The sequence below is a fragment of the Lissotriton helveticus genome, chromosome 3_1 (assembly GCF_964261635.1).
Source record: "Lissotriton helveticus chromosome 3_1, aLisHel1.1, whole genome shotgun sequence".
Lineage (NCBI taxonomy): Eukaryota > Metazoa > Chordata > Amphibia > Caudata > Salamandridae > Lissotriton > Lissotriton helveticus.
In genome coordinates, this window is record NC_136061.1 from 541347311 (window position 1) to 541361333 (window position 14023).

Below are 14023 nucleotides of genomic sequence, written 5' to 3' on the forward strand. Positions count from 1 at the left end.
CTCTCCTTGCTGTTTGCCAGTGCTGCTCGCCGGGCCGCCCGGCGCTCTAGCCGCCCCAGCCTCCATCGGCGGGGATCCCCCCTCACAGCCGCTGTCCTGGCCACGGAGTCCCCCGTCGGACGCCGCCCCGCAGGCCGGAACACAGCTCTAGGAGCCCGGGGCTTCCGCGCCACATTACCTCGGCTCACAGGGAAGGCATGTGGATCTCGCCGGGGGACAGAAGCTCCAAACGGAGACAGCGCACCTACAGCCGGCAGCGGCGCCCAGCTACACACAGAGAGGCGCGGAACACACAGCCCCTCCCACTCAACAACTAGTAGCCAATACCGAACGCCCTAGGTCTCAGTACAGGCTCTATTGGCTGCGGCACGTTCCCACTCCTCCCAGCCCGGATACCACACTCGCGTTTTTTTTTTTATTTTCATTCGCGGCCGCCAATGCTTTTTTTTTTTTGCTGGCTGTTCCAGTCAGCCCTCTACTGCCGCATACTTTCGGTGCCACCTGAACCTCGGCCTAGTGTACCCGTTACCATCGCCTTCTTTCAAGAGCTCCAGCAATAAACATTGCGTTGGATGCCTGCGCCCTGACTTACCTGTGTATATGTCCGCCCCATCCATGAAATGCCCTACAGTGGAGAAACGCCCAAACCCCTGGGGAACAACTGGCACATTGTGTAACTTGGATCGCACAACTTACAGCTCAGGTTGGGCGGCTGGCATTGTTTACCCTACAGGAAACCCGCGTGGAAAAGCAGCGCTGTAATCACGTGGCGCGTGTGTTGTGTATGTATAGCTGCACGGACTTTGGCTGCTGCAGTGTTACTAGTAAACATTGCATCTGGCTTGCAGGGCATGGCGTGGGGTGTGTCTGAAAGGAGCAGGCCTGGAGCCGCCGTGGGGTCGCGCTCAGCGCACCATGCCCGCTTTCACTTTCAAAGCAGGGACAAATGCGGCCGGCCGTGGACTCTGCACCACCCCTCGCACTCATTCCTATGTAATTCCCCTTCTTCTTTTTGAAACTGCTTTGCCGCCCCGTGCCTTTCACGCCCACAAGATGCAATGCCCGCTTTCAATTTCAAAGCGGCCCTCGTCATGACTCTTTGTTTATAAAAGTGCTTCCCTCATGAAGGTTCTGTGTGGCAGGCTGCTAGTGCATGTGTATTGTGATGCAGATTCTTTCAAATAGTGTTCAGTGTTAGTGAACGTCTATCATTTATTTTGGTCAATGTGAATGAGAGCGAGTATGAAGTTTTATAATGTCTACGTTTGTATGTTGGCGGTAGGGACTGCATCGGTGTGAGTCACTGGGTGTGTGCATCTCCGAGTATTGACGGTCTCCTCACTACTTTGACTGTGACGCCCTCACTGCTCCCAACCTCAGGGGCGCGAGCACAAAACACACCTCAAGAGACCGGTATAGTGAAGACCTCACGAGCATGGAGACACGGGCACGTGAAAAATGCAGTGCCAGTTCATTGAGTTCTTTATCCGCGCACAGCCTGCTCACTGCTTACTCAGTGAGTGAACCTTTTGTTAAAAGCCTGTCCTCTTTGCCAAGCGAATGTAGCGCCCGCGAAGCGCAGTGTCTCCTTGGTGAGTGCAGTGCACGCTCAGAGTAGCATCTGCTCATCCAGTGTAGTGTGTGCTGGGCATGCACACTGCATTCTCAGTGAATAAAACCACGGCGGGTGGATGGCTTGCTCGATGAGTTCAGTGCAGTGCTTGTTCAACAAATGCAGTGCCCGCTCATTTGAGTGCAGTGTTTTCTCAGAGCAATATCTGCTCAGTGAGCACAGTGCCTACTGGGGGAGGGAGGGCAGTACTTGTGCAATGAGCACAGTGCCTGCTCAGCCAGAACAGTATGTACTCACCAAGTTGAACATCTGCACAATTCACACCGAGTGCAGTGTCTGCTCCACGCCTGCACCAAAGGTACAGTGTATGCTTAGTAGGCGCAGTGCAGTGCCTTCTCAGTAAGAACAATGCCTGCCCAGTGAGTGCACTGCAATGCATGATTATCAACTACAATGCCTGCGTATTGCAGTACCACGGCAGTGAGTGCAGTATCGTGCTAACACAGCACCTGCCCTAAGGGTGCTGTACATGCTTGCGGACAGCAGTACTGGCCCACTAAGTACAGCGCCCGCCTTAGAGGCACAGTACAGTGCCTACTCTCACATCGCACTGCACGCACTGCCTGTGTAGTGCCTGCCTATGGGTGCAGCACCGCCTGTGTTAGCGCAGTACCTGCTCCCTCGCGCTTCAGCGAGATGCGTTGTTTCTGCACATTCTACTTTCAATGAAAACACGGAAATTCCCAAGATGTAAGCGGCCGAAGAGATCCTGAGAGGAGGGCTGTAACAGGGAGGGGGCTATGAGAGGGATCGAGATGTTTTTACCCATTACAGCTTTTTAAAACAACTCTGACTTCTTAAATAAAGAAAATAAAAGCCAATGTCTGCTGCATGATCGAGCTCATTAAACCCCCCTCTCCCACAAGCGCCGCCACCTGAAACAACATTTACAGAAGAGCCCCTCTGCAGACACACGATCAGGACCCGAGCCCCAAAGCAAGCACCTGCCTTCAATGGGGCACAGATTGAAAGACTTCCTCGGGCTTGGGAGAGGGTCTGCAGCGAGCTCCACCTCAACCACGAGCTTCTCCTCATTCTCACCCTCAAACTGACCCTACAGCTCTTCATCCCTACACCCTCACCTCCCTTCCCTGCCCCAAGACAAGCAACATACACCCTCAAATATAGAAATACTTCGGCCTGGGAGAGGGTCTGTACCAAACTCTCCCTCAGTCAGGAGGTACTTCATTGTCTCTCACCCCCCAGCCCCACAGTCTGTGTCACTCACCCTACCAGCTCTTCATCCACAGACCTTCCCTCCTCACACTCCCAGTCCCTCCCCACCCCAAACCTAGCACCCGCCATCAATGGGGCATAGGTGGAAAGACTGCCTTGGGCCTGGGAGAGAGTCTGCAGCGAGCTCCCCCTCAGCTACCAACCTTTACGCAGTCTCACCCCAAACTCACTCTACGAGCTCTTCTTCCCCACACTCTCTCTTACAAATGCTTGCTATAAGTGTAAAGTGCAAGTGGTGTGTTTTACCTGAGTGAACAACTACAAACGTGCATTGTTTATGAATATGTATGGTTTTCTTTTGTCTTTTTGTAACCAAAAACGTAAATTCTACTTTTATAAAGTACATTAAAGAGGGCGTTTGTGTCTACTGGGGGGAGACACACAGATGTCTCTCAGGGACTCCTGGTGACACAGCTCAATGCCTACTGTGTTTCAGTGCCTGCTGGAGGACAGACACTCCTCTGAGTTGACTGTGTATCGGCGCCTACTGAGGGACACACATAGCTCTGAGCAAGACTGTATTTTTGTGCCTGCTGGAGAGACACTGCTCTCGACAGGATGGGCTCCGGCCTGGTATCTTTTGTGGGGCACACAGAGCACTGGGTAGACTGTGACACACCTAGCCCTGAATAGATAGTGTTTTAGTGCCTTCTGGGGGACACACACTCCTATGCGTAGATAGACTGTGTATTGCCCTGCAAAAGAATAACGTCTTAAGTCCGATTTCCTAGCCCTGGCCCTTGAATACCTCTAGGACAATGAAAGGATTCATCCTTTTCTTTAACCCTACATTGTTTGCGCCGCGCGCGCTGCAGTGTTTAAGATACAACAGCTGCAGTACAGTGCCTCCCGTGCACATTCAGGGCGCTCTATGCGTCACGTTGTCCTCATTTCAGACCACTGGGTCTCCCACAGCCCAGTCTCCAGAGAAGATGCCAAAAGGGACTGATGTGTGTCAACAGTTCTTGCGATAGGAAGTCACTCTAACTACATCAACTGTATTTAACCATAAGGAGTGAGTCAAATTCATATCACCCTCTTCAGCTCTGCCAGGGTATCTTTCCTTTTTAATATAACAACTTTTGTTTTGTAGCGCTTAAACCAACGGGTCTGTGTTTTTAAGCGCTGTAAATGCAACACGTCTCAATTTCCCAACGCCGAATAGACGAAGACTGTCAGCCTTACCGGAATCCACAGACCCTCTACAGACCACCTCACTTTCCGGGAACTTGCGTTCAACTCGCTGAGCCATCCTGCCGTCCAGGATGAAAGCATTTCCCCTGAGTGTAGTGGAATGGCGGAGACACATTCTGGGAAGATAACTAACCTGTGGTTTACATAGCGCTTTACCGGCACATCTGACACAGGCAGGCAGGATCACCGTGTCATAAAAGGGGGTGGGTGGGGGGGGGGGGACAGAAAGACAGACACAAAACAACAATCTGCCTCAGCGCCAGACAGGCACGCACAGTCATAAAAGAGACAGAAAGCTTGAACATCAGACACACTACAACAGTCAGAGGCAGGAAAAATCAGACAGTCATGGACACAAGAACAATGTGACTCCGTGACACAGGCGGGCAGGGTCACAATGTCATAGAAGAGGCAGGAAGAAAGTTATGGTTTCTCCTAAAAATCAGTTCAGCCTTTTAGGTTTACAGGAGTCAGTAAATTGAGCGCCATTACAGCTAATAAGCATAACTATCACCAGATATTTCATATGCAGAAAAATGCTCCAAAGTGTTGTATTAAAAAAGGCACTACAGTTACTGTTTTTATTCCTCTCAGATCCCACTTCACCCACAACGTATTGATAATTTAGTGCTTAATTTGTAAATAAAAAAGTGCCAGGGCCCAAGGCATTGCTTACTAGGCCACTGCAGGGGACGCCTTTCCTTTCCGTTGTGCCATATAAGTGTGTTTGTGTTTAGGCTGAGTCTCCAGAAACTGTACTGTAGGAACCTTTGAAGCCTCCTGGGCAGGTTGGGGATATCAAAGGGCCATAGCAATGTGAATGTAATTGTTTTACAACTCGATACAAAAGGGGACAGACAACTCGCCAGAAATCAGACACCCTTGTGTTGATAGCTTCCAAAATGGCTGGTGTTCGACAATTTGTTGCTGTTTATGCCCAGCTGTAACAAGCATTTGCAACGCAGCAGGTCTCGCATTTACGCGAGTTTGAGCTAATGGCATTGTAAATGACAATGCCTTTTATTTAGGTTTTGGTTTTTGAAACATAAATAAAACGCATTGTTATTTGCAATGTAAATAGCTCAAACTCGTGTAAATATGAGACATATTGCATTGGAAATGCAATAGGTCTCGCATTTGCGAGAGATTAAGCTATTGGCATTGTAAATGACAATGCCATTTATTTATCTGTTTTCAAAACCAACACATAAATAAAAGGTTTGTCATTTACAATGCCAATAGCTCTAAATTTTGCAAATGCGAGACCTATTGCATTGTAAATGCTTGTTCTTTGGAGGACTGCCCCAGACCCAGACCCTTGACAGTTGTGGCTACTGTTTTTCTCCCTGCTTCACTTTGTTATTTATTTTGACAGATTGCCACTGCAACTGTACACTGTTCTTCGTTGACGTAATAAGACTCAGCACAGTGTTATGAACTACTCTATATAAGAAGCTTTGCTGCCTTAAGTTGTCTTTGAAGCGTTATGCTCCTTTGATTTCAATCTTTTCCTTGAACTCGAACTCTTCATGGGTTCTTGAATTTGAATGCTCTGATACGGATTTAAAGAGAATTGGGAGCTTGCTCCTTTATGGACGGCCCTTACTGCAATTTATAACTTGATGCATTATTTTAACTACTTTTCTCTGATGAGATATATGTAAAATTATTTGATTTGTGGACTAACTAAAAAAAAGACGAAAATAACTTTACTAATCTCTTAAGAAATAAAGCTTTAAAAATATAATACAACTCTCATCATTGACTGAATTTAAACTGTTAATGAAATTTAAGATTGAGATGTCTGTGTTGCTCGACTCCTAATATAGCGTTCCAAGATCCACCATCGTGAAAAAGGAGTTAACACAGAAAATAGGGCTTAACCCTGCAGGATGGTAAATTAGTGAAAATAATAATGAGAAATTAAATATTAGAGCTCAGTCCGCACTATCAGTATCATTCAGTGCAGCTTGCTACACTCCCAGGAACATGCTTCTGTGCACCACATAGCAATATAAAGCGTAATGTAAACATCACAATATAAATCAAACATTCACAGAGCTTCAATTGTTGACAGATGCAACTACACATAAAATGCTTAATTCCTAAAGAGATTTCAATTGACCCTTGCCAAGTATCGCAGCCCGGCACATAAACTTTATACTGTCGCTACAAAACAAGGCAATCCAGCGGATAAGTAAATGTAATTTTTAAAGTATAACAACTCTGCACAGAAGTCCTGGAAAATGTTTATTTAAGATGCTAAATCCAGAAGAAAATGGTTAGTGCTACATATAAAGAATGCAACAGATCTATCTGCATGCACAGCTTGGATGTAAGTTTGACTTTGACGTTCTAGCACCGCTCAATAAACGTGATGAGTCGAACTGATGCTGTACATTAACAAGTAGATTAATGCACACATGAAGTGACTTGACAATGCTAATGTAGTAACCGTTCGTCACATGCAAACATCCCAAAATACCTGAGTCAGGCCTGAAACAACTGACTTTTAGCTATATCTTAGCTGGCCATGCCTGAAATTGACTCTGGAAAGATACATTCCCCGAGGTTTTTTTTTCTAAATCTCTTGCTTGTAAATGTTAGCATTTATGCACACAACGGAACCTTGTACATTTCCTTTAAGCAAAGGCTAACTGTACAACCTGCTGGATCGCTAACCTCTACAACCACATCGCCTCTTTTCCTCCCAAACCTCCTACATTCCCATAACTACACACAGTCCTCCTCTCTCCTTCCACCTTACCGCCTTGTTCCGCACCCATCTCCCCCTAAATATGTCCTTAATTCCTCTCCCTCTTGCAACGCCAACAAAGGCAACTCTCCCTTCACCTCCGAGTCACCAACTCCCGCTCTCAACCTCCACCTTTCCCCACTCTTGAACCCTATACCCCAACTCACCTCCTGTCCCCCCACCTCTCCCTGCCTTCCACCACCAATTCCAACCCCTCCTGTTTCCATCGAGCCACCCAACCTTCCGTGCTCTGCCTTACTCTCTCTGGAAAATACGCTAGGCTCCCTTATCACCTCCATCTCCCAGCTTGTAGCTGCCATTTCACTTTTAAGCTCCATGATTTCCACCTTTCCATGCACTTCTACTCCTTCCCAACTTCCCACGAGATGCACCTCGCCCCCTCACCCCAATACAGCCAAGCTCAACCTGTTGTCTGCAAACTTTGTTAACTCACACAAGCCCTTGAACGCCACCCTTCTTCAACCCGCATCCCCTAGTAACCCTACTATCTACACTATTCCGACCATCTCCTGTCAGAACCAGGCATCCACCTAAACCCTCTCGAGCACCCCCGCATAAGTACAATATCCCGATCACCCTTCAGAGCCCAAGTGCCCCCGTCACCAAAACAGTCTTGACAGAGGTGCGCCGTCTGCTCCACAACTGCAGATCTGCAGTAAAACACAAACTTGAAATCTCCGATACCATCACCTTTCACAATATTGACATGCTCTTCCTCACAGAGACCTGGTTCAACGATACCGCTCACTCTATGTTTGATCTCCTATTACCCACAGGCTATTCTATATTTAGGAATGACAGAACTGACAACATTGGGGGAGGTGTTGCAGTCATCTTTAGAAACTCCCTTCAACTTAAGGCTTCTCCTATCAGCTCCTTCCACACCTTTGAATGCCTTTCTCTTGAGCTTCAATTGCACCACCGCTCACCCCTCAGATTCCATGTCATTTACCGCCCGCCTTGTAGTGGCCCATCGTTTATGGAGGAACTCACTGACTTCATCAGCGACCAATACTCACGAAGTGACAATCAGACCTTCGTGGGTGACTTCAATCTCCACTGGGGCGTACCGCATGACTCTTCTGCAACCTCGCTGGCCACCTTCCTCCCTGCAAATGATCTTATCCAACACTGCACAGAATCAACACACTCTAAAGGGCTCAAACCTGGACCTTGTTATTTCTAAAGCAGGCATGCTTTCTATCACTACCCCTATTCATATAGACAGGTCTGACCACCTCCTCATCCCATTCTCTCTTCACCTATCACACTCTGTAACTCTTGGCCAACCCAAGAGGGCTACCTCCTGGTTCCGTGATGCAAAAAATATTGATCTCGGTGCCCTCTGTGAATCAGCTTTGTTATCATTTCCAAGGCTAGACCCGAACCTAGATGTTGACGAACTCACCTCCCAATGCCTCACAGTCCTTGCAGCCGAAATCAATAAAGTCGCTCCACTCAAAAGCAAAAAGATAAGGCCCACTCCTTCAGCACCTTGGTTCAACAAATCCCTCTATGAAGAAAGGAAGCAGCTAAGATTCCTGGAGAAACAATGGAGGCAAGTGCCCTCCACCATTAATTTGGCCACGCTTCGTTCAAAACCCTCCTTGACTCAGCCAAAAATAGACCCAAAAAACTATTTGATCTCATCAAGATTCCTAACTGCTCTCCCCGAACCTCCAAGTTGGAGGATTCTACAAAGAAAGCAGCGGATTTCGCTATATTCTTTGATGAAAAAGTGAAATCCCTTGTGGATCAGGTCGCTCATCCTATCCCTCCAGAGGAGCGCAAATCCTTAGCCATTTGGCAGAACTTTGACCCCATATCTGAAGATGCCCTTCTCAAGTGCATCCTCGAAACAAAGCCCTCTAACCATTCTCTGGACCCCATCCCCAGTGCCATTGCCATTGACTTCTATACTCATTCCCTTTCCTATTGGGTCAACCTCTCCCTCTGTCAATGCTCCCTTCCTGTTCCCTTCAAAACTGGGCAGGTCACCCCTCTGCTTAAAAAACCAACTGCTGATGCGAATGATCTCAACAACTTTCGCCCCATCACTAACCTACCCTTTCTTGCGAAGATCACAGAAAGATGTGTAGCGAAACAAATCTCTCGTCATATCAAGGACATTGATCTCCTTGACAATTGTCAGCCCGGCTTCATCCAAAACTGCAGCACTGAAACAGTCCTACTGCAAGTGGTTGATGACGCGCTGATGATACTCGATTCGGGGGGGGTCCTGTCTTCTAATTCTCCTTGACCTTTCTGCAGCCTTTGACACTATCAATCACAACACCCTCCTCAACACTCTTCAACAGAGAATGGGCATGGAGGGCACTGTGCTTAAATGGTTTGCTTCCTTCCTCTCAGATAGATCCCAAATGATCAAAATAGCGAACAGTCTTTCTTCTCCTGTGGCGGTAGGTCAAGGTGTTCCTCAAGGCTCTAAACTTGCACCCACATTGTTCAATCTCTATTTAGAACCACTGGGAAATCTCCTAAGCAAATCCGGGATCCACGATCATCTCTATGCAGACGACACTCAAATCTACCTCAAGGTTGCCTCTACTCACGATCTCTCCATCCTAAGCTCTACTCTCGACTCCATTCAAAACTGGATGTCAACTCATCAACTGATTCTGAATCCCTCCAAAACTGAATTCCTCCTCCTCTCCTCCTCACTCTCTCCTCCTCCGGTTCAATCATGGATGGATCAGATGAATCTACTTAACAACAAACCCATCATTGTCGACAGCGCAAAATCCCTTGGTGTCATACTCGACAAAAAACTCAATCTAATCTCCCACATCAATTCCATTACAAAGTCTGCTCGATACCAGCTGCGCTTTCTTTGGGGAATTCGTCGCTTTTTCCCGGAGCAGGACCTTAAAACCCTGGTGCAATCGCTGGTCCTCTCCATACTGGACTACGGCAATTCTCTTCTTACCGGCCTCCCCAAATCCCACTTGTCCCCCCTTAGATCTGTTCTCCATTCAGCAGCTCCTTTCATTTATGGGGCCAAAAGAAGCGACCACATCACACCAATGTTATCCACCCTCCGCTGGCTTCCCATCGAGGCTAGCGCGATCTACAAAACTGCCTTTATCACCCACAAAGCCTTGCGCTCCTCCTCTCCTCGCTACCTGGCGAATAAACTGAAACTCTCTGGAGGCTCTAGACCATCACGTTCTGCGGAAAATCTACTGCTTGAACCTCCCACTTTCAAGAAGGAAAGATCGATGGCCCAATACTTTTCAGGCAACGCGGTGAGAATCTGGAACTCACTTCCGCCTCAGCTCCGGACCACCACCTCCTTCCAGGCCTTCAAAACAGACCTCAAAGTTCTTCTCCTCCAAAGACACCTCCAAAAGTAATTCACGCCCTCTCTATTATCTGAAGGAAGACCTCCCATTACTGAAAACTATATTCTCCATGACTATGGTAGTGCCTTCCCAGTGTGTTCTTGTGGCTGGAGTGTTTGCCATTTATTGCAGTATTATCCTTGTACCTGTGTGTGGTACTCTTTTGTAACATGCACACACCACTTTTCTCTTGTAAGACATGGTTTGATACCTCTCACATTTTGTTTGCTTTTGATACTTGCACAAGTGCCACCATTGCCTACGTAACGTTTGTTCTTGTGCGTGAGTGTCTAGCATATATTGCAGTATTTTACCTCTAATTGTACTTTGTTTTCTCTTGTAACCTGCACACTTGTCACTTTTTCCTCCTGTAATGCACTGTTTGCTACCTCATGTATTTTGTTTGCTCACAATTGTCACTTTTACCTCATGGAACTTAACGTCTGCTTTTGTAATTTGTTCACTTGTAATTTTCTGTTCCTATTGTGAAGCGCTCTGACGCCTTCAGGTAAAGTCCGCGCTATGTAAAAACGCATACATAAATAAATACCAAGACACATTAACGAGCTTAGTCGCCCATATTTCCTATCCAACGGCGATGCTACCCAGATATTGCAATGCTCACCTTCTGATCCAGGGATTTGCGCTCCTCCCTTCTTTTCTCGAACTCCTCAAAGGAGATCCTCCCCTCCAAGTAATCGATCAGCTCAGGGCTGAAGCCAGACATCGCTGCAATCTAAAACGAAAACGCCGCCGTACGGGGGACAGAGAATGGAACGGACCGATGGTGCACAGAGAAAAGACACCGCACGAAACATTTACCAGCTCTCAGAGTTCCGGGTTGCGTTTCCAGAAGCGACCAATGAACGCGCACGGTTTCCCCAGAAAAAAATCCCAAACTAGCCGAACCCATACAACGATGACAGAAAGTTAAACAAACAAGAGGGAGGCAGAGTTCCTTAAATGAGGGGTCAAGAGGCAAATGTGTGTAAACAGGCTGGTCATGGTCACTACTCTGAAACATTCAGTCAGGACAGCAGGACAGGACCTCTGAGCACGAAAGCCCCCCCCCCCCCCACTAGGATCACAAATGGAAGGGGAACGGGAGGAAAAGGAGGCTCACGAGAGACACAAAATGAGTTTAAGGAAAGGACGCATGAATCAGGTGGCATGTATGCATGATCAACAAATGTCAAACAAGACCTGTCTGAACCTGTGGGCGCACTTTTCACAAACCCTATCCAGGTGTACTAAATTTTTTCAAAATTAAATTTTTTCAAAATGTATCTGCAAAAATCAACAAAGTTATCTGTCATTTCTCTAGTAATCAAATGGTTATCACAATGTGTTGTTAAAATCATACATGTGCTACAGTGCCAGTTAATTACACAGGAGTGCTTCAAAACAAACAAACATCAAGACAGAACAAATGAAAATCATGAAATGCGCCAACACGATGATGACAGTTCAAGGCACTGTGTTCTTGTTTATTTTATTTTCATATTTTCATTTCTTGATACTTCAAAACGGCATCAGACAGTTAGTTCCCAATGCATTTCGGTGCGAGCACCTTTCATCAGGGGAGTGCTGTAAAAATATATACAATGCGTATGTTTCCAATATTCTAATTCTGTACACATAATCAAACAAGCATTTACAATGCAACGGTTTCGCCTTTCCAAAAGTTAGAGCTATTGACAATCTCCATGACAATTTTTTTTGTTTATGTTTGAAAACTGATGAGTAATATATATTGATGAGCATATATTAATGCTACGTTTGCAAAATGTGCGAGTGTGCGTATATAACTATTTATCTCTGTGCGTGTCTGCCATGCTATACTTCTATCCTAAAATATTTCCAAAAATGAAAGTATTACGCATTTGATTCAGGTGAGCGGCCAGGACGCCGAGCTCCATTATTGCTTTTCATTCGACGGCTGTGTTCTGATGCTCAATAGATATTGTTACTGCAGCAGGTTCCCGAAGAGATCTCCCAGCTTCAGGAACCACGCCAGGGCCGTGTAGTGCTATAGAACTCCATAATGTCTTTTACGTGACCCTCGACGCCCCATCCGCAGCCCTGTGACTGGGGGGCACATTAGCAGTAAAGTCAACGACGGGACACAGGAAGCCTTAATAAAAACATTAAAAGCAGAGTCAACATAACATAACGGGAGGGTCCAGGACTTCTTTTTCGTCATCACAGGCTCAAAGCAAGAGATAGAACGGGGGAGTCAGAAGCGAAGAGGGTGGTAAGGATAACTGAACAGTGATAAAGGGATAAAGCAGGGAAGAAAAAGAACCAGCAAGATAGAGAGAAAGTGCATCTTGGTGGAAGAAGGATGGCCCGGGTGGAATCAAAACGAGGCTGCCTTGGTGTAATGCATTTCCGGCAACTGGCGGCGGGCCTCCCAGATAAACCCTAGATAGCTGCACTTAGTCTTACAATGAAAGCGCTAAGTGGCACTTACACTGTCCTTGCACCCCCCGGCAGCACGAGCGGATCTTGCTACTCCGTTTTCTTTCTCTTCCTAGTAATCTCCCTGAGGGCGGGGGTGAGTGGGAGTGGATGTCGGCAGGGTAGCCGTAGTTAGTGGAAAGTGGGGTGGTTAGTGTCGGGAATGGGAAGGCGGGGCATGATCCGCAAGAACCTCCGGGCCTCTGCTGAGCTCGAACTCCCACTTCCCGAGGCGCTAATCTTTGAGAATATGCATTTTAAGAAGTCAGATTTGACAGCTGTCTTCTATATCTCGATTTAGTTCTGAGTGCCGCGAGCCCATACAAATGGTAAGCGCGCACTATAAATTTGGAGACATCTCTATTGCCATCAAAAGGTTAGAAAAGCGCTACACGAATGTCAATACCAGATGCATTTTAATAGTCTTGAAACAAACCAACACAATATTCAAAGGTAGAGAAAACAATGTACGCACGCAGAAGAGAGGCTCCCTCTTGTGTCGGAACATGGAATATCACACAGCTAATTGCAAAACCCACGTAACAATACATTCTGCACACTCTGCCATGGCAGATTTTACAAAAAGTCTGCGTTCCGCAGTGGCCACATATAGTTCTCTGGAAAGAACATAAGGTGGCACACGAGCAAACAAAGGCGCCCCGTGGCGCCAACAGAGCGTTGCTTCCCTGTTAACCCCTTTGGACGTAGATGCTCGATATTTTACGAACAGTAGGACCGTGGCAATGACCAAGCACCTTTGTACAACCCAGTTTACATGTTCGAGTTTCCATTCCAGCGAGATAACATCATGTGACCCTCAGCAGACCAGCCCAAAAGCACCACTTGATACCGAGCAACGAGCCGGGCACACGAAATTAACTCGAGTGACCCGCAGAAAAAACATCCCGACGGTGCATACTGGAATAAACAGATGTGTCGTCAGTAGCTTACAATTTTGCATGCTCAGTTATCTAGTCTCGACTGCAAATTTGGTTTTGTGTGGATAGCTTGAAGTTTACTTGAGAATTAACCCAGATTAACTTGACTAACAATCGTTTTATAGCCACGTTGTATCACGGGTGCTGTGCGTCATGTCTATTAACAAACAAGTCAGGTCCCGGGCCGGCAGCCAATCACAGCGCGGCCCGGGAATGACGTCAGGGGGGGTGTCCCGGGCCGGCAGCCAATCACAGCGCGGCCCGGGAATGACGTCACGGGGGTGTCCCGGGCCGGCAGCCAATCGCAGCGCGGCCCGGGACAAAGGGGCGGGGCTTAAAAAAAGCACCAGAAACGCCCCCGAATCGCGTTTTCGAGAGAAAGCGCGATTGACAGCCTCTGCCTCCCAATGGCTAGCCTCCATTT

The 14023-nt window shown here is 47.2% G+C and overlaps 1 protein-coding gene across 1 annotated transcript in view; it reads right to left on the minus strand.

Annotated features, from left to right (window-relative positions):
* Positions 1 to 11054, minus strand: part of GTF3C3 (general transcription factor IIIC subunit 3) — a 348121-nt gene extending 337067 nt beyond the window's left edge. The window contains exon 1 of the mRNA XM_078680426.1: positions 10827 to 11054. Within this exon, the coding sequence (XP_078536552.1) occupies positions 10827 to 10928 (102 nt within the window). The 5' untranslated portion in view covers positions 10929 to 11054. The remainder of the gene's footprint in view (positions 1 to 10826) is intronic.
* Between the last annotated feature and the right edge of the window lie 2969 nt (positions 11055 to 14023).